This window comes from Panthera tigris, chromosome B1 (assembly GCF_018350195.1).
Source record: "Panthera tigris isolate Pti1 chromosome B1, P.tigris_Pti1_mat1.1, whole genome shotgun sequence".
Lineage (NCBI taxonomy): Eukaryota > Metazoa > Chordata > Mammalia > Carnivora > Felidae > Panthera > Panthera tigris.
The window spans coordinates 80,919,265-80,939,324 of NC_056663.1; the positions used below are offsets into that span (position 1 = coordinate 80,919,265).

At 42.9% G+C, this 20,060-nt stretch overlaps 1 protein-coding gene across 5 annotated transcripts in view; it reads left to right on the forward strand.

Annotated features, from left to right (window-relative positions):
• ZNF827 (zinc finger protein 827) overlaps positions 1 to 20,060 on the forward strand; it is a 171,999-nt gene that overhangs the window by 94,680 nt on the left and 57,259 nt on the right. For all 5 annotated transcript variants that reach the window (XM_007091762.3, XM_007091763.3, XM_007091764.3 and 2 more), the window contains exon 8: positions 16,497 to 16,600. In XM_007091762.3, the coding sequence (XP_007091824.1) occupies positions 16,497 to 16,600 (104 nt within the window). The remainder of the gene's footprint in view (positions 1 to 16,496; positions 16,601 to 20,060) is intronic.

The window sequence follows — 20,060 nt, forward strand, 5'->3', positions numbered from 1 at the left end:
GGTGGAAAACCGGGCTCGCCATCTTGTCTGCAAATTGTTTTGGGAAATGGGTCTGGGGGCTGGGAGGGCTATTTGTCTATTAAGTTAGTTGCTCAAACAGGAAATGTAAGCCGCTGCAGATTCCAGTGGACCTTCTGCATGTATTCTGAAGACCACTTAATAAGTCTTATGTCCATGGGTGTAAACACGTGAAATTGTCCCGCTTGGGAGATACTGAACGACAGCAGACGAAAAATAATAAATGTTAATTTTAATTTGCAGTCCTAGGTGTCTTGAAGTGTCATGAATCTAGGTTTCCTAGAAGCAGAGCCTGAGATAGGGATCTGGGAACGGGTTTTATTGAGAGAGTGCGCTCAGAGGACCATGCTGGGCCGTGAAGGGGCAGGAGAAGGAAGGGGAGGTTGTGGAGCAAGGACGTGGTTTTCACCGGATTCCAGCTTCAGTTCGATCCCACAGAGAATGCTGGAGCATGAATTGCACCACAGGGTAAAGCCTGCCTGGAGGCAAGGGGGCCGACTCTTTGGACCACCGCCCCCCGCCATACTATCCACTAGCTTCAGGTCACCTCCAGCCAGGGTTGAGTAGCCTCCTAGTTGCAGGGGCTCCAATGGCGAAGGCAGTTCTCTCACTCGCTGTTAGCAAGCAGCACCGCCAGCCGCTTACGGGTGAGTGAGGTAATGCAGGAAAGGAGCTGTGGGCAGGACCCAACAGCACCCCCTGTGGTGGTTTTCTGCTGCATCTTTAGGATAACTAATATTTATACAACAGAAAGGTGTGCTGCGAAGCCATGTTATTTTATGCTTTTCAGGTGTTCTCTGGGAAGAGTAAAAGGAGGTTTGAACCAGTCCCAAATGAGTGAAATGCGTCTCATAGTCTAAATTTCCTTGGCTGGAGCTAGAGCATAATTATAGGATAGAAGAAAAAAATTTTTTAGCCATTTGGCAAAAATGAAGCAATCCTTAAATTCTTCTCTTGCTGGGAGATTATGAGTAAGAAGAAATCCAAATGAGATCTTTTGCCCAAAGCAAAGTAGGGGGCTTGCTGTGAGCCCCTGACATGGTATAGTGTTCAGAAACCAGTGTTACAGAATTCTTGGTTTATTCTTCTATAGAATCCTTGGTGTGTTTTTATTTTTCCTTTGAGTAGGAACTTGTTCAATTAGCCTCTCCTCAAATAGATCTCTTTCTTACCTTCTCACCTCATTACTTCAGGCGGAACAGAATCAAGTGGCTTTGTGCCAAGAAATCCTCTTTAACTTCAGTTAACTGATAACAGGGATGGGGGGAAAATGCCAACTACCTCTCTTCTTTTTTGATTCCTGTTTTAGAAGGAGCCCTTATTTTGCATGCACAAGGTCAGCTCATGGGGGTTTTGTTTTAAGGTATGATTTGCGATACTTTTCAAAAAAGATTGATATCGAGCTCAAAATGTCCTTATCCCCAGATATTTAGGTAGTACTTAGTGGGATCTTCCATATTTTCCAGAAGAAGCTCACTGTCCAGAACGATGGCTCCTGATTGCAGTCAAGATCAGAATCTGCCATGTTTGAGGGTTGCTAGGTACATTGAAGATAGTTTAACTGAGATCAATTCTTCCAAATGCCAGGGGTGCCTGAGCCCCCTCCACTCAGTGAGATCTCCTCCTGCCCCTAAGGTCTGGATATCCAGGGGGCCGAGGGCAGATGTGCAGTACTGAAGAGAGAAGCTGATTCTCTCCCTGTCCTGTACAAATCCGTAACTCTGTGCACAGTTGTTTGTCATTTTTGGTCTTGACTCTCATTCCAACTGCAGGAACTGAGAAAAAGTGCAGCAGCCTAGAAAGAAACATTGTAACTCAGCATTCCAACATGTGCTTACCAAGGTGCCGATTTCCGTGCCTGGGCACCAGGAGTGCATGAAGCTTGTGGATGCATGTGCAGCCCACTGTCCTCCATGGCGCTGACAGTTACACCTCTCTCCTCGTCAGATCCTTTCCATTGGCAATTCTGCTGTTTGTTAATACCTCTATTATAAGATGGGCAGATATGGAGAGAGAAAACGATGTTAGCATTCCTTGTTAGCAATTTTTTGAAACCAGGTTTAGGTGAAGCTAAAGGTTGAAACTAATAACTAGCAAGTTTCTGAATCATTGGCTTTCTACCTCATTTTTTTTTAAAAACTCTTTCAATGGAAAATGTCAAACATATACAAAAGTAGGGAATGTGCCCATCACTCAGTTTGAACAGTTATCATCTCATGACCTATGTTGACAGGGCCCCTCCTTTTGTTCTCCATCCCCCTAAATTATTTTCAAGCAAATCCCAGACATCATTTTAAGGACTTGTTTGAAAATGCCTTTTTTTTCATCCCAAGAATTGAGAGTCAGCTACTTAAATAATATCATCTTCCCCAAAGTAAAAAACAATCTACCAAAGTGCCATGTGGCCAGGCAAAGAAATCAATCTACTTAACAGCTGGAATGATTGGATCGTGTGGTCCCACTCACCAACGCCTTGGCCTTAACCTTTCCACCCTTGTTTGTGCCCTCCTAGGGGCCCCTTCACCGAATCAGTCCTTTAGTTGGAACTTCGCTGTAAATGCTAAAACAGCAGTTCTTCTTGCCTGTTTAACCTCAGAGTCCAGCAAATTCAATCTAAGGGTAAAGAAGGCTGTGTGTCTCCTTTGAGATAGTGTGTGGACTGAGTGTTCTTAATGCCATTCTACCTGATGAATGAGATGAGGAGACAGTCCAGCCAGACCCAGGAGAACAGAAGGACTGAACACTTAAGAGACTAATAAAATCCTGATTTTTCTATTTCCTTTCCTAGCACAAGCCTAGATTCTGCAGGGAATAGATAACCAGCTAATATGTATCATTTGTTGATGAAAATATATGAGGCATGATATCATAACCAGATCCCAAAGTTTAATGGAATAAAAAGAAGATCTACATCTTCTGACATGGACCATCACCCAGCCAGATGCTGGATAAGATCGAAATAGGAAAATGGAACCCTAGAGTAAGAATCAGATAGCTCCTGGCAGGTGAATTGGATATGCTCAATGTTGTGTAACATCAGGAACGTCAAACAATGGCTGCCAAGAACCCTCTCTTGGTTATTTGTTCTCCCTTTTACCCATTAATAATTCAGTGTCCTCGGGGATATAAGATTGCAGGCCTTAAGAAAAACTTCTCACACCTGGTTTGCTTTATTCCAAAAGCAAGGAAGCATTTGCCCGAATTGTCCTTTTCTCCTCTATAAGACAAAAAGCAGAAGTGGGAAAATCAGAGAAAGGTAGACTCATATCCTGCTGTGCCAACCAACATTTAATTTGCCCAATTTTCAGAACTTGAAATGTGGGCTATTTGTTATGATTTAGATAATGGCTCTTACAGTGCTTACTAAAAGACATATGCAGTTGGAGGTATCCAATATAGAATTTTCCTGTGTGATGGTTTGAATACATGTCCTTAAATATTTATGATTCAGTAATAGAAATTGCACACATTTAGAAAAGCATGACGTGCTGCCTCAATTTATATAGTTTCCTCTTTTCATTTTTTGGAAGGCAAAAGAGAATAATGCTCTATTACCTTAAAAAGTAAAAGATTACTCACAAAGAAAACCAGATTAGACAAAAACGATTAAGAAAAAAAAAATAAGAAAGAGAGCAAATGAAATTGGTGATTGTTGAGTAGCTCTCCACATAGTCTCATTACCCATTAAATTTTAGGACTTTAAAATTAAATGCATTGAGATTCCATTTCTAAAAAAAATGGAAATTGCTACTAATTTCATGGAGTCCCTTCAGTTAAGATATTCACTGCTTTTTTTGGTGAAGTCAAGGCTCTTGGTGGGCCATATGTTGCCACTGCAAATTTTAAGACACCCTTCCTGAAGATACTGCCATCTGCTGGAATATTGTCACAATAAATACATAAATCTCTGGTATCTGTGGAGGTGTGTGGTGCCTTTGTGCAGTGCACAACCTGCACCACTGTCTGCAGCTGCTCTGACACAACTGTTGATCTAAGTGTCTTTTCACTGGTAATACATCCTTTTCAACTTATGTTTGAGTTTTTATTTTTCAAAGAAATTAAAACTCATTCCTGAGAATAGTAGGATATATATGTAATCGCAATGGCCTGAAATTGTTGCTGCCACTTGGACTTTTTCCTTATTTGACCAAACCTTTCTTAGTACTTTTATCTACTCCTACACTCCATTGTCCTGTAAGCATCACCTCTGCCATTTTTCTTTCCATCTGTGATGTCTATATTGAACTGTTATAGTTGAAACAATACACTTCCAGAACCGTTTGGTATCGTGTTACTCTGAAGAGACAGGTTTAAATCTCCTTTTGAGGATCTAAAGAGGGCTGTGCCTTTTCCTCATTTCCCACGAGCTCTGCCATCTTTATTTCTCCTGCCTTGCAACAGTGTTCGTTGTTGTTTGTATAACTCGGAATAGCCAGGGATGAAGCATACATTTGTAACTCTCTGTAAGTAGACATCTAGCTTTCTCTCTTAGCCACCTTTGACAAATTAAGCAGGGGTGACATGACCAAAAGGTCTATGCGACTCAGGTGCTAGTTCAATCCCATTGTTCTTTTCTGGGATTTTCTCTTGAGTATGTCTCCACAGTTTTTACTAGAAATATATCACGTACGCAAGGGTTGACCTCTAGTTTGGGGGCGAGAAGCCCTCTTGGATGGTGCAACAGGCCAGGAAGCATCCATATCGCACTGGCGTTACCTACAGCATCCACAGCACAGAGTCTTGCATCACTGCAGGGAAGACTGCGTTCATCTAGTCTCCGCTCACCTCAGCAGAAAGCCCCTTGTCCTTGTTGATGCTCAGAGTCAGGTTCCTGTGGGAGATCCAGGTCCCTCGCAAGCTGACATTTTGCAGATCTGGATATGCAGGTTCATTTCCTTGGCCTGCGGTTGGCTCTGGCTCCCGGGGTCTGGCCTCCCCGCCACAGCGGCCCTCCACAAGGCCTGGCATTGTGCTTCTCGTCCTGAGAAGTTTCCTGGCTCCAGAGTGGATGAATGCTCACAGCACCAGCAGGAATTGTTCCTGAAAACGTGGTGTTAGGTTGTACAGATTGGCCTGCCTCTGAGACAACCCTAAATAGAAGGCATTTGTGCTTTTGCAAGAAGAAAATAAAAACATCGCCAATATCTACTTCTTTGTAAGATGCTCTGTTTTTCTTCTGTATTTTCAACAGCCTCTCTATTCCATAGCTTTTGGCCCTTCTCCAGCTGGAGTTGACGGATACTGGTGGAATCATAATTTACATACAGTTGTCCCCGCCTATGTCTTAAAACTGCCTTCAGTCAGGGGTACCAGGGTGGCTTAGTCGGTTGAGCGTCCAACTTCAGCTCAGGTCATGATCTCACGGTTTGTGAGTTCGAGCTCCGTGTCAGGCTCTGTGCTGACATCTCAGAGCCTGGAGCCTGCTTCAGATTCTGTGTCTCCCTCTCTCTCTGCCCCTCCCCCGCTTGCACACTCTCTCTCTCAAAAGTAAATAAACATTAAAAAATGTTTTAAAAATAACTTATTTCTAGAGAATATTGGAGAGCATAAAGAAGAAAAAACCAATCTTTATAATCAATCCTGCTACTTAGAGACAGCCACTGCTAAGTTGGTCGTTCTTCTCCTGGCTGAAGTTTTCGTCCATTTATATACACATACTTTCCTATAAAAATTGGATCTTACTATATATACAGTTTTGCAGGTTTCTCTTTTCACCCAGCAGTATATTAAGAACTTCTTTCTGTGTCAGTAAACATAACTCAATATTATTCTTTTAATGTTTACGTAGTATTCAGTGTTTGCATGTGTCATAATTTATTTCATCAGCCCCCTGTTATTAGATATCAAGGGTTTGGTTTTGTTTTGTTTTCCCAAGTTGTTGCTAATATAAACAATCTGGGGATAAATTGACTCAAAAAAGCACTCAGTTTTCAGGCTTTTGCATGAATTGTCTAATTGACTTTCCAAAAAGTTGAATCTACAATTCTACCAGAAGCTAATGAGAGAGAGAGAGAGAGAGAGAGAGAGAGAATATTTTAAAGGTCTTCTGCTTTATCATTAATTTTTTTTAACAGTTGGGAGGTTAAAAATTATATTTTATAGTTAAAATCTTTGTATTGATTGATTCTTAATGATGTCAAGCATTTACTTCATGGAGAGGCATTTGTATTCGTTCTTTTGTATATTTTCTCTTATTGTCATTTATTATTCTGTTTGGTGGTTTGGGTTGGAATTTTTGTTTGGTTGTTATTGATTTTTTTATTATGAAAAATTTCAAAACAGAACAGAAGGATAATGAAATAAACCACCATATTCCTATCACCCACTGAAAAAACATTTGTCACACTTTACTTCACAACCCTTTTCTATACTTTAAGATCACATATACTTTAAAAAACCCTATACTTTAAAATCACATCCCAGACATCATAACATTCAGTTGCAGACTCTTTAATATAGATCTCTGAAAAGATAAGGATATTTTCGACAATATCATTGTACACCATATAGAATTAACAACACATTTGATTGTTTTTTAATTGCTGAGAAAGTTCTATTTGATCGGTGCCAGCTGAGTATGCAGCCATGTCAGTGGGCCAGGAGGAGGAGGACATTTTAGCTTTCTTGTCAACTCTGAAAATTAAAGATGAAAATCTGGGGCTTATACGAGCAGTATAATGACCTTGGTTCTCATCTGTCCACAAGCCCCCTTTAGAAACCCACTGAGTCTGCAATGCAAGCCTCAGTTTGTAGACAAATGCCCTGGCTGATGCCTGCCGATGGGTAGCAATTAATTCACGCTTTATTCACTATAATCCTTTCTCAGAAAATGTGTGCACCCAAGGTGATCGATGACCGGGTTTCCAGGCCTGCCCACTGGGGTCATCAGTGGTCTTCTCTGTTGTGTCCCCTCCCAAGCTTGAATAGGGAACTTGCTGTTTCAGATGGTCAGAGTTGTCTTCAGGTCCAAGGCTTGCAATCATTTTTACTCTTGGGCACTCTTCTCCATCCCTATGTTCAAATTCTTTTATTAAAATAAATAAATAAACACATAAAATCATTCAAGAATAGGGCATCCTTATTTCTCTGGTGTTGCAAAGAGAAGGACAGTGTTCATGAACACCATTGAAGCTGTTTTCATTCATTATAGATGATTATCTTTTTAACTGACTGCTAGAATGTTCATAGGAAAATTGGCACTGACTGGTATACCTAAAATATCTGGGCCCGTTTCAGAAGAAACAGCTAATCTCTCATCCAAAGAGAAACTGAGGGCTGAAGCTGGAAGTTTGGGAGGACCACATACAGTCCAACATGACATATAGTGATTGCTATACCTTAGCAAAATGACCTTGCCAGCGTTTTTATAAAGTGCTAAAAATTCTTTTACAAGGATCTGTGGAACTGAGTATTTAACATATTTCAATGCAATCATTTATAAATGTTACAAAACACATAGATATGTAAGTATATAAAAATATTTTAAGTATCTATTATTCTGTTATAAACTGTTGACAAAGAAAGTAATCAAGGCCAGTAGTATTTGAGATAAAAAGAAACACTTCCTACAAATTCACATGTTAATCATGAAAATTAAGTTGGAAATGAAATAATGTTACTTGACCTTTTATAAAAAATGAGATATCTGGGGCACCTGGGTGGCTCAGTCGGTTAAGCGGCCTACTTCAGCTCAGGTCACGATCTCGCGGTCCGTGAGTTCGAGCCCCGCGTCGGGCTCTGTGCTGATGGCTCAGAGCCTGGAGCCCGTTTCAGATTCTGTGTCTCCCTCTCTCTCTCCCCCTCCCCCGTTCATGCTCTGTCTCTCTCTGTCTCAAAAATAAATAAACGTTAAAAAAAAATTTAAAAAAAATGAGATATAAAAAATAAAGCATGGTGATGTTCTGTTGTTCGGTCGTGAGCATTTTTTCATGCAAGCGACTCCAGCTTCTCAGAAAGTTTCTCGTGACCTTAAGGTACTTGTGGAAATGTTGAGAAGATTTAGTTATAACCAACCCAAATAGTTCCCCTATTCCTTATCTTCGAATAAGCCCATCTTTTGTATTTGATGTGTTGGAAAAGCTTAACAAAAACAGCCCTCTTTGCTCTTTGGCAAGGACTGTATTCTGTCAGTCCTTTGGCAAGTCCTGGACTTGCTCAGCCCTGTCCAGGTTTTGTTGCAAGAAAACATTTCCGACTTGTCGTCCTTTCCTTTAGTGTCATTATGTCTGCGTGGAGACTCCATGCGGACGTTACCTGTATCCATTTCAATCTGTCACGTGTCTCATATGCCACATGGTCAGAGAGTCCTTGAACTACAGCAAGGTTTATTCTCGGAATCACTGTTCTGTTGCCTACTTTTTCTTAAGGCATGGAAGATTTTCTCAACCACTGCTTCCTGTTCACTTCAAGATGTTAATACAGCGTGTCACCCTGAGGGTGTGTCCCAAGGTCTAAGTGATTCAGAGGTCAGAGTTTTAAAAATATCAGTACAATGGTTTTAGGTAAATATATGGAATTTCAGCCCTTTAAAAAAAACATGCTATATTAGAACAGAAAACTAGGATTTTACGGACTTGAATTAATAACGGGGGCTGAGCAGAGATTGAGGCAAGCCCCGCACACAGGGCCTTCTGATGAGATGGCCGAGGGGCTGGGGTCTGCTGGGGAGCAGGTAGCAGCCACAGAGAGAAAACGTTGACCACCACAGAACTTTTCCATTCCTTTTGCAATATATTATAACTTTTCAGAAATATCTGAGTCAGATCATCTATTCTTAAGATTTCCTTAAAATAAAACAAAACAAAACAAAAATTAACCCGGAATCTTTAGGACATATTTTATGCAGCTCTTGGAAAAATTCCTGAAGCCCTGTTATGCACTATGATACATAGCTGAATAGATAATCAAGTGCTTTTACTTGAAAATACACCATCTTTTTTTTTTTAATTTTTTATTCATTAAAGAAAAATTTGCAAATGTGCAAAGGAAGTCAGAATGTCACTTCAGGATGATTTGTCTGAAACTCTTACCTTCATAGAATTTCCTTCTACCCTGAAGTATACAGATCTTTACTGGTTCTGAGTAAAAACTCATTACAGATCAAAGTCTCTCTTCCTTGTTTAATCTTTCTTTTCTGTTTGCCATTCCCAAGTTCAGTCCTAAGAGTTATTATTGTCCTTGAGAAGGAAAAAAAAAATTTCTTCTCTGTTGCTCCTTTAAAATAATTGTGTCATTATTTATTATTTTTTTAATTTTTATTTTTTAATATAATTTATTGTCAGGTTAGCTAATGTATAGTGTATATACAGTGTGCTCTTGGCTTCAGAGTAGATTCCCATGATTAATCACTTACATACAACTCCCAGTGCTCATCCCAACAGGTGCCCTCCTCAATGCCCATCACCCATTTTCCCCTCTCCCCCACATCCCTCCCATCAATCCTCACTTTGTTCCCTGTATTTAAGAGGCTTTTATGGTTTGCCTCCCTCTCTGAAACTATTTTTTCCCCTTCCCTTCCCCCATGGTCTTCTGTTAAGTTCCTCAAGGTCCACATATGAATGAAAACATATGGTATCTGTCTTTCTCTGACTGACTTACTTCATTCAGCATAATACCCTCCAGTTCCATCCATGTTGTTGCAAATGGCAGGATTTCATTCTTTCTCATTGCCAAGTAGTATTCCATTGTATATATAAATCACATCTTCTTTATCCATTCATTCATCCATTGATAGACATTTGGGCTCTTTCCATAATTTGGCTATTATTGAAAGTGCTGCTATAAACATTGGGGTACAAGTGCCCCTATGCATCAGCACTCCTGTATCCCTTGGGTAAATTCCTAACAGTGCTATTGCTGGGTCGTAGGATAGGTCTATTTTTAATTTTTTGAGGAACCTCCACACTGTTTTCCAGAGCAGCTGCACCAGTTTGCATTCCCACCAATTGTGTCATTATTTAAAAGTACTTCTTCCAACATTCTCTTCTATGCTGTGTCCACCTTCTTTTTCTCTTCCTCTTTGCTTTATTCTGCTGTTGTCATCAACACGAGAATTCCTGTAACGTTTTGGTTTCAATGCTGGTGCCCAGGGAGGGGTGGTTTGTAAGTAGACCGGCCTTCTGTTCTGCATGAGGCACAGCTCCCTGCTGGCACACTCAGATGTTAAAGGTGGAAATGTTTGTGCCACAATCCGCACTTAGCAAAATGTATCACTATTTACGGCCATAATCTTTTATGAACTGTTTTATTATTTATTGTAAATCTTTCCTTCCTCAGCCCCGCGCTGTTGACCCTACAGGCCATGCCGTCTGATGCCTGGATTTGTCCAGTCACGGTGACAGCAGTGCCCCTTCATAATTTAGACCTTAGATTTTCTACCAGAGAAAAGTAAAAAGACACATTAGATGTTCATTTCACTTTTACCCACAAGAGAAACTTGAATAGGTAAACGTTTTGTTTTTTCTAACTAGCAAAAGGCAAGAAAAGTAATGGGGAGTTTACACCAACAGCTTCCAGATGCTGCTTCTGAACATTTATCTGCAATAACGAAGGCTTCCAGGTAGCCTTTTCCAGGGGCAGAGGGGATATGCTGTGGCAGGTGGGGATTTCATTATATGAGGACAGGTGATGATCTTCTCTCCTATTAGCTGTTAGTTTCAGCCTCCTCCATTACCAGCTTTTCACCAAAAATATTAACCAGAAATAAATCACTTTGTTGACAGTGTTTCCCTTTTTCCACCTCTTTAGCTCACTTTCTGATGGAGAGGCTTTTTCATAGTGAAATGACTAAAATTCGGGCAGCTGGGGAGTCAGGAAGTGAGAGCCATGCAGCAGTCACAAGCCAGCTGCTTTTCTGGAAGAACTGGGAACCGACTAAGTGACTAGTTGAAGGATGGTACGAATGTGCTCAAGTCGAGCACGCCGGCAAGTCCGTATTTCATTTGCTGCTCTCCTCCCTGAGGAGATGCAGACCCAGCTCATCCTGTGTCAGGCACGTCCTGGCACTCCCCTGTCCACCACCTTCTCCCACCAGTGGCCATCACTGGCGTGAACGCAGGGCCGGCCCTGTCCACCGCAGAGCTGGGCCTCTGCCTAGAGTGGATGTGCTTCTGCACTTTGCAAATGCATGAGGCACGGGAGAAGAAAAGGAGCTTAAGGAATACCATCTCGACATTCTGAAAAGGACATCGCTTGGTGCGAAGGTGCAGGTGCAGTGTCTTCTGTCCTCAGATCATGGGCAGAGTTGAAGATGGCTAATGTCATTGGAGATGTAACCCCGTTAATCAAGCACATGCTATGTAAGGCATCCTGCAAGTTTGGTTTTTCCTGCTCCTCTTCCTGAAACATAGCTGCCAATCTAGGTGGCTGGAAGATTAATATACAAATGTCTGTGTAACCATAGTGCCACCATGAGCTTCAGATCTGTGCTGAAATAGAGGCTTGTGAACACCTGATGGCCTCGTTACTCTTCCCTCTTCACTTAGGCTTAATCACAGAGATGAGCTTGCCCTCAAAACCAGTGGGTGCAGATGGGGGGGGGGGGGGAATAATTAGGATTGCAAATTGACAGGCCTCTGGGTTGCAGAAGTTTTAGGAAATTGGGGCATATCTTAACTTCTAGAGGGAGGGAAAGACTAAATCATTTTCACGTGCTGTGTTTCTCAGGTGAAAAAGTCTTTCTTCAGTTACCTGGGATCCTGCATACTGAAATGGCTGCTCCCATCCCCCCTTCAGCCCTCCTTCCTGTATCCCTTCCTTTTGCTCTGTTCGTTCCAAGGAGGATCTGCGGTTCTGTACCGCCCCTGAGCTGCCTGGATGTTAAGGGATCACAGGAGGGAGGCAGTGTAGCTTAGTGGGTAAGAGTGCAGACTGGGATGCCAGCCTGCCTGTATTCAAATCTGAGCTCAGCTCACGGGCATGGACAATCCCTTCCTTTCTCTGTGCCCCAGTCTCTGCATTCCTTATGGATAATAATAATAGTAGCCACCCAGTACGGCCCTTGTGAGGACTAACCTGAAGTTAATATACACAAAGTACTTTAGAACAGTGAGTAGCGATATATGCATCAGTTGCTACTTTTTTTGAGCATGTACTGTGTACTAAGAACATTAACATGAAATACCTTACTTAACCTTGCAGCACCCTTACAAAGAAGGTATTTTGAAACTTTTTTCCAGTGATGAAACAGAGGCTAGAGAGTCTGTTGACCGGAAGTCACTTAACTATTAAATGGCCAGTACGGAATGCAGAGTCAGATTGTTGCAAACGGTGTGCTAAACCACCGCGCTCCCCGCCTCCGGGGGACGCCTCCCAATGCAGAGCACTGCAGCTGCACGTTTGGCCTGAGACTGATGCCCTGTTAATCTAATATCGTCTCTTTCTAGAGAAGACCTCACATTAGGCTCATGCTGCCTTGGCTTGTGAAGGGTCCTTCATTGATTCCTTGCCCCGTAACATTGCTTGTCCTTTGTTGCCTTTTTAGTATGCAGCATGACTCCTTCTCCCTGAGAAGAAACCTCTTCTGTGCTGTGCAGGATAAAGCTGCATCCAGGGTAGAAAATTATTTGGAATGTTGTTTCCCTCGGTGATTGTCTCCCTTTCAACTCAATTTCTTCTGAGTGGCTTGGTGATAACTGGGCTTCACTCCTCATGTCGGTGGAGATCTGCGATGCAGAGGTAGCCCATTTCCAGTATTTAGCAAAATCTAGGAGCCTGTTCCTGGCACATACCGTGGCAGCCTCGTCCTGGTTCACCTGGAAACCTGAGGGTTGGTTTTAAATGTACCTTGGGGTGCCTGGGTGGCTCAGTAGGTTAAGCATCCGACTCTTAGTTTTTTAGTGTGGGGTCATGATCTCGTGGTTCATGAGTTTGAGCCCCACATCGAACTTGGGATTCTCTCTCTCTCCCCGTCTCTCTGCCCATCCCGTGCTCATGTGCACACCTCTCTCTCTCTCTCTAAATAAATAAATAAACTTAAAAAAATAAATGTACCTGTAGTCTTTACCTGCCCTATCTCTTAAACCATTATTCGGTCTGCATGTGTCACTGCTGGTTTGCTGCATTGGCCACCGGTGTCACGATGTCTCATGTGGACCGCTACTCTGGCCACCTGTCTTGTCTTCTGCAGGCCCCACTGCTTTGTTAAAACACAGCAGGACTTCCCACTGCTGTTGGGACAAAGTCAGGATCCCTACATGCAGTGTGCCTTCCTTCCCCAGGCTTTAGCCTCATGTCCCTCCTCGATGCGCCTTCCAGCAGCTCTGTAGATGGGCTGTGTTCTCTGTGCAGGGGACACTTTCCCCATTTTCCCACAACCCTACCCTCCCTTCAGGTCTCGACTCAGTTAGCCAGGCTAGCCCCCACACCCTCCCCCCCGCCCCGTAACACTGTACCCTCCCTTCCACAGCGTTAGACTCCGTTACAGTTCCCTTTCATGTACCCACACAGGTCTTTGCACTCCCTGAGATTTGGAGTCATGGCTGGTTTTGCTGACCATTATGTTCCCAAGGCCTGGCACGTTGTAGGCACTCACTAGACAGCTGCTGGCAGATCGAGGGAATGGGGGAAGTACCCACCATGTCTCTGTGGCAAGAAGGGTGACATTTTGAGATACCCATTAGGGAGCCCTTTTTGAGATTCTTGATGTCCTCAGAGGGAACTCTCCACATTTCAGACCAAACAGTTTGTGGGTTTCTCCGAACTCTCAGATTTTAAGGGAATTGCTACCTCCAGAGTCACAATAATATGCAGACCCACTGCCTGACCTTTAACCCTGTGCCTGGGGACCAGCTCCAGGTGTCTCTCCTGTGAACTGTCCGCTCAGACACAAGAATAGCACTGGCACCTTTGTATGGAAGCTCCAGCACTACCCAGGTGGGAGTGGAGAAATCTTAATACTCTGGGTTTGACCAACAATCCTCCAAGGTATCTCTGTCCTTAAAAGCCCTTTGATTGTTAACCATGTCCTTCACCGAAGAGTTGGAAATTAACCTAGTCACCCAGAAGTCAAAAAGACTCTTCAAAATCTGAGGGCTTTTTCTTCGTTCATTTTATACAAGAAAACTCTACGCTTTCTGTCAACTTGTAGGTTGGCTCATTTATGCTCCTATTTGAGTTAGGCAAAGATGCAAATAAAAAATAACTCACATTTATTGAGCACTTAGTGTTTACCAGGCACTACAGAAGCATATTCTCCAGACCATCTTATTCAGTCCTGACAGCTCCTCTGTGAGGTGTGGATGCTGTGATCACCCCACTTTATAGACAAGAAACGGAGGCTCGGAGAAGCTCGATAATACGTGTAAGGTCACACAGCCGAAGTGGTGAGGCTGGGATTTGAACTCAGAGCTGCCTACCTTTGAGCATCGTTTCCCCATTTCCCATCACCTACTAGCCTGTAGCAGGTTCACTCTTTAAGCCCCTTTAAATTGTTTTATGTTTAAGATATAACTAAAAAGCCTGCCATACAAAGTTGCATTAAATCTGGCCTGACAGTCATATCAAATATTGTGAACTAATATGTTTTACTTCTTGTACTTACAAGAAGTATGTCTTCCGTCTTTATCTTAATATTTCCTTTTACTGTTTAATGACAGTAACCATAGCCTTGAGGCATGTTTAGAAAAGCAACACTAGTCGTGGCAGTACTAGTCTCGTGTGCCCTCACATCTTTTCCTTCCCCTAATTTGCAGGGGTGTTTTTAAATTTTTTTTTTAATGTTTATTATTTTCGAGAGGGAGGTGGAGACAGAGCACGAGCTGGGGAGAGGCAGAAGTAAGGAGACAGAATCCGAAGTGTACTCCAGGCTTTGAGCTGTCAGCACAGAGCCCAATGTGGGGCTTGAACCCGTAAACTGTGACACCATGGCTTGAGCCGAAGTCGGAGGCCGATTGAGCCTCCCAGGCTTCCCCCTGGTTTGCAGTTTCGAAGGGGACCTGATCCCTGCAGGCTGACTCTCCTTGGCTTGTGGGAAGGTTCCACCAATCCGACGCCCTGGTGGGATAAGGGGGAGGGGCTTAGGGAAGACCGCTCCCTTTCCGTCTCCTGCGGCAGCTGCATCTCCTCCAAGGTGCAGACCGTACCAGGTGGCCCCCGACCTTGGGCATCATCTACCTCCTCCTTTTGTTCCTCCAGCCTCAGGGAGGCGCCAGTCTGTGTCGGGCTGCATTACTGTCCCTATGGACCTTCACCACCTGTGTACCCACTTCCTCCATTAAATTTCCTCTGTTGTAGAGAAAGATACCATATGTTTTCACTCTTATGTGGATTCTGAGAAACTTAACAGAAACCCATGGGGGAGGGGAAGGAAAAAAAAAAAAAAGAGGTTAGAGTGGGAGAGAGCCAAAGCATAAGAGACTCTTAAAAACTGAAAACAAGCTGAGGGTTGATGGGGGGGTGGGAGGGAGGGGAGGGTGGGTGATGGGTATTGAGGGGGGCATCTTTTGGGATGAGCACTGGGTGTTGTATGGAAACCAGTTTGACAATAAATTTCATATAGTGAAAAAAAATAACAAATAAAAATAAATAAATAAATTTCCTCTGTTGTAAATAAATTGGGCTGTCGTTCTCCAGGTTGGACTGTACTGATAACTGCAGTATTCACACATGTGATCACATTACTTATTTTCAGTTTACTTTAGAGGAATGGACGGTGGATGCTACAATTGGATTAGAAAACTCTGGTTAAAAGCAACCAAATCCTTTGTGTTCGCTGCAGAGCAAAACCCCGGCTGGATGTCTGACATCCCTGCTTCTAGTTCTAGCTGAGCCACTCGGGGAACTGAGAACCAGTCAAGTCAGGGCCTCAGTTTCATGGGAAATAATGGGTCCCCAGGGTCCTTTCAGGAGTCCCGTTAGCTGGCTTAACTCCTTCCAGAACAAGATGGTTCTAGGATGCAGTCTCGGTTTCCGTGGGGACCGGTGAATTATCTCTTAAAGTGCACTGGCCCCTTACTCTGGCCTGCCTGCTGTCCTTCTGATGCGTGCTATTGGTCCTAAGCACCCAGGTGACAGAATGTGCATGAACCAGGGCAAATCTCTTGCTCCTCTGGGAAGAACCTCAAATAGGCCTTTGTGATTCTGATCCTGATCTGGGCAGTTGGTCTTCATCTGGGCACAACATATAGTGAACATATAGTACAAGAGTAAAATTTACTGCTCAGCTGTCCTGACTGTGCTTAACAATGTTTCAAAGATGGTGATATTTCATATATTCACCTTAAATATAAAACCAACAGACAGAATATACAGACAGCACTTGTCTGATGTAATATATTTTCTCCTCCATTTTAAGCACAATCTTCTTGGATTCTCTAAACACCATTTTTTTTTAAAAAGGTACCTTATCCTGCATTTGTGTGTGTGTGTGTGTGTGTGTGTGTGTGTGTGTCTGTGTGTCTGTGTGTCTTTGGGGCCGGATGCTCTGGGTAATGTAAGTAACTTTGATTTCCTAAACTTTGCTCTGCTTTCCCCCATCCCAGCCCTTTCTTTTCAGAAGATACATTTAGACAATCACCATTCACCTCTAATTCGAAAGACCTGCTGCCCAGTGACTCTGTGCTTCACGGAAGAATATCAGCGCCAGGTATGGAAACATTATTGACTTTGCTTCTACTGTTGGTTGCTTAAAATTACTTTTCTGATATGTGTAAATTCTCAGATACTCTCAGCTTATGTGCTGAAGTTATTCGTCTGAAGCTAGTTTTTCTTTTTTAAAGGAGAAACTCAATTTAAACAGCCACAAAGGTTTATTAAAATCAAGGGTCGGCAGTAATCGAGTGCTTCATTTTTGCTTTAGGAGCTCGTTGTTCTTTACCTGCTGATGTTTCGTTCATACAGCAAATTTCTTTTTCTTTGAAAGAGCTAAGTATAACCTGAAAGTAATTTGCTTTACACACTGTTAGTATTTCGGGCAGACTGCCAGGAGGGCAGTGGCAAGAACTAATCACCAGCAGGGAAGGTCATGACCCTAGTGGGGTGTGGGTGGCCACAAAGACCACTCTGGTTTCCATGGAGGCAGCACAGCTCATTAAGACAATCTCGCCACCTGGACTCCGCCTCTCTTCTTAATCAGAGTATCTGCATATATCCATCTAATGTTCCTTTTTGCAATCTCAGCATCAATACATAATTTATTATCTACTCTCCTTTCCAGAGTAGAAGGCAAGATGTGTTTTCTGTCCCCTTCCCAATTGCATGGCCATCCCTCAGGGCTTGTCTGTGTGTTCTCAGAGTTATTATGAGATGAGAACACTTGAGAACCAATGCACGGTAGCCCATAGTCCTCACCCTCCCACCTCCCACCCCAACCCCAGTGCAGCAGCCTGAAAGCTTCCTGCTGTTGTTACTTTAGTTCCAGCAACTGAGAAAATTTCAGAAGCTCTCCACGGCCTCTGCACCCATTCATTTGTCCAGGAGAGCATGGGAGACCAAGGCCACGAGTGTTCAGGAAGGGCTTATAGCAGGGTCATTGGCCAGGAACCCCTGCAACGATAAAGCCCAAGTGTCTCCCACTCGCCCAAGGAGCCAGGTGTCACAGATGGCTGGAAGTCTGAGTGTTTTGCAATTCAGAAAGAGCCAAGAAGCATCTCAGGAAATACTGGCTTGGGGTAGCACACACAGGTCACTGGAAGTGGTTTGTGACAAACACTGGGGGGGGGGGGGACGCAACTCTTTGTCACTCTAATAGTCTTGTCATGGCAGATCCGTTTCTTCTCATCTCCAAAGAGTCCAGGTACTTACATACTTTTTAGGTTTGCAAGGCTTTTCAAACGCCATAGATAACGCGCTACCACCAAAACACATTACATTATACCTGGTTCTAGAGGTGGAGAGAAATTTTGCTTAGTTGATGTCTTCATTCTCAAACAGGAGCTATTTGAACTACTGTTTGCTTCCCACAGTGTCGTTTTGTATAGCCATCTCCCTAGTCCCCAAATTATCACCCTGCTGTTAAGTTGATGGATTGTGACTTTCTAATGTCAAAATAACTGCCTAGGAACTGCCTGTCAGAGTGCTGTGACCCATACAGCCAGCATCCCGTGATGTATATCCAAACCCTGCATTGCTGCCCTAATAATGTTTGGCTTGGCTATATTTTAAGAAGGTTTTATTGGTCAAGTTACAACTCGACCTCAAAGAGTGATATCAGTGTATGTTTCACTGTGTATAGAAGAGGTTTGTGTGGTTTGCTGGATAGACCTATTACAAATTAGATAAACTCACTTAAAAAGTTAACTTTTATTTTGGGTGGGAAGTCAGCATAACTGGGATTTTTGAAATGTAAATCTACCATTCTGAGGGAGAATCAGTCTATACTTCCAAGAGCCTTTATTTAGGCAGGGGACAAACAAAATGAGTATACATTTTGCTAAAACAGACAACTAATAAGGAACTTTAAAAAAAAAAAATAAGCTAGTTGAAAATGCTTTAGAAATGGAGTCAAATTAGAAAAATTAAAAATGACAAGGACAACCTTGTAATCACAAAGTTCCCATAACCTGAAGACATGTTTTGTGAGGACAGCCTCAATAATTTGGGCTAACTGTGGAGAAGACCGATCTGAATTAACAAAAGATTGCAGGACGGAGACTTTTCAAGAAAACGTTTCTTTCAAGTCTGGATAGTGATAAATGGCCATCGTATTCTGACTACAGCTCCTCAGTCCCTTTCCCACAATTCTGAAATCCAAAAAGCTCCACCAACTGCAATTTGCAATTTTTTTAATAAGTTACTTAGTGTCAAAACCTAATGGGAGGCGATTTATAGCCCTCATGTACTACCAAGGGTGAAATTCATACATTTTGCTACAGAAATATCAACGTGCTTGACTATGAAGGCCCACTGGAGTGTTATGTAAAATATGTCTCAGGCATCATATTATCATTCTAAAATAAGAGAAAGTATGAGTCCCAAACACGTCAGAGCCCAGGGGTCTCAGCTAGATAGTGTGGACCTACAATTATTCTAGTACTCTGCTAAATGCAGTACTGGAAGCAAAGACATTAAAGCGACAGTTGAGGACCTTGAGGTTCACGGGTATAAGAGTCATGGATTCCTACAGAAAATTTCAGAAGACCGAGTGGGCAGCAGATTGCTGAATCATTGGAGATGTGGCAAGAAAGAGGAGTCCAATGGGGGATGTTCTAATACTAAGGCAACATTATTGATGAGGACCTGGGTTTAAAGAGAAAAGGAAGTGGTTGGTGAGAGAGGCAGACAAAGGGTCAGTTCATGGGTTTGGGAGACTGGTTAGCTTTGCTATGAGCAAGTTGAATTGGGAGGAATAGTGTCTGTGCAGAAATGGGGAAGCCAGGAAGGAGACAGGTGGCTTTAGTGACTAGGCAAAAAATAATTTGTTGTTACTGTATAAATAAAGGCCTCAGAGTTCTTAGAAATCTTCTCTTCAGTAGCTTAAACATTACCGTTACAATGTTATTTCTATTCTTTAGTTACTTAGCAAACTTCTTTCCAGAGATAATGCAAAGATAAATATCAGCCCAAAGAATTGTCTCCGATTCCCAATTAGTAGAGACCATAATTAATGAGGTTTAACATGTCTGGTTTCAATCTTCAGCAAATGCTGAAGACCCATAGCTTTCTTCTCATCCCCAAAGAGTCCAGGTACCTACATGCTTTTTAGGTTTGTGGGGCTTTTCAAACACCATAGATAATGTGCTTATATATTTATATACCTTCTATCAAGGGGATGAGATTATCTTCTAAACACTTCTGGAGTAAGCCCGTGGGGCAGGGGAGGCGTGCCACGCGAGAGCACCCTTTACGACGCCACAGCTCCACACCAAGGGGACCCACCCAGCGTGTTGTGATTGTGTTGCAGGCCTGTGGAGAGTGAAGCAAGCAGCATGGGGGATAGCAAAGTGGGGAGAGGTGGGTAGGGCTGTGGACTGCGAAGACATCGAGAATAGCACACTTAACTAGGCATTTGCCTTCGGCAGATGGTGTCTGAGACACACAGCTGCCGCCATCCCAGAGAAACAGAATAAACACAGAGCTTCAGGGTGTCCTGGCCTTCGTCGTTGCCA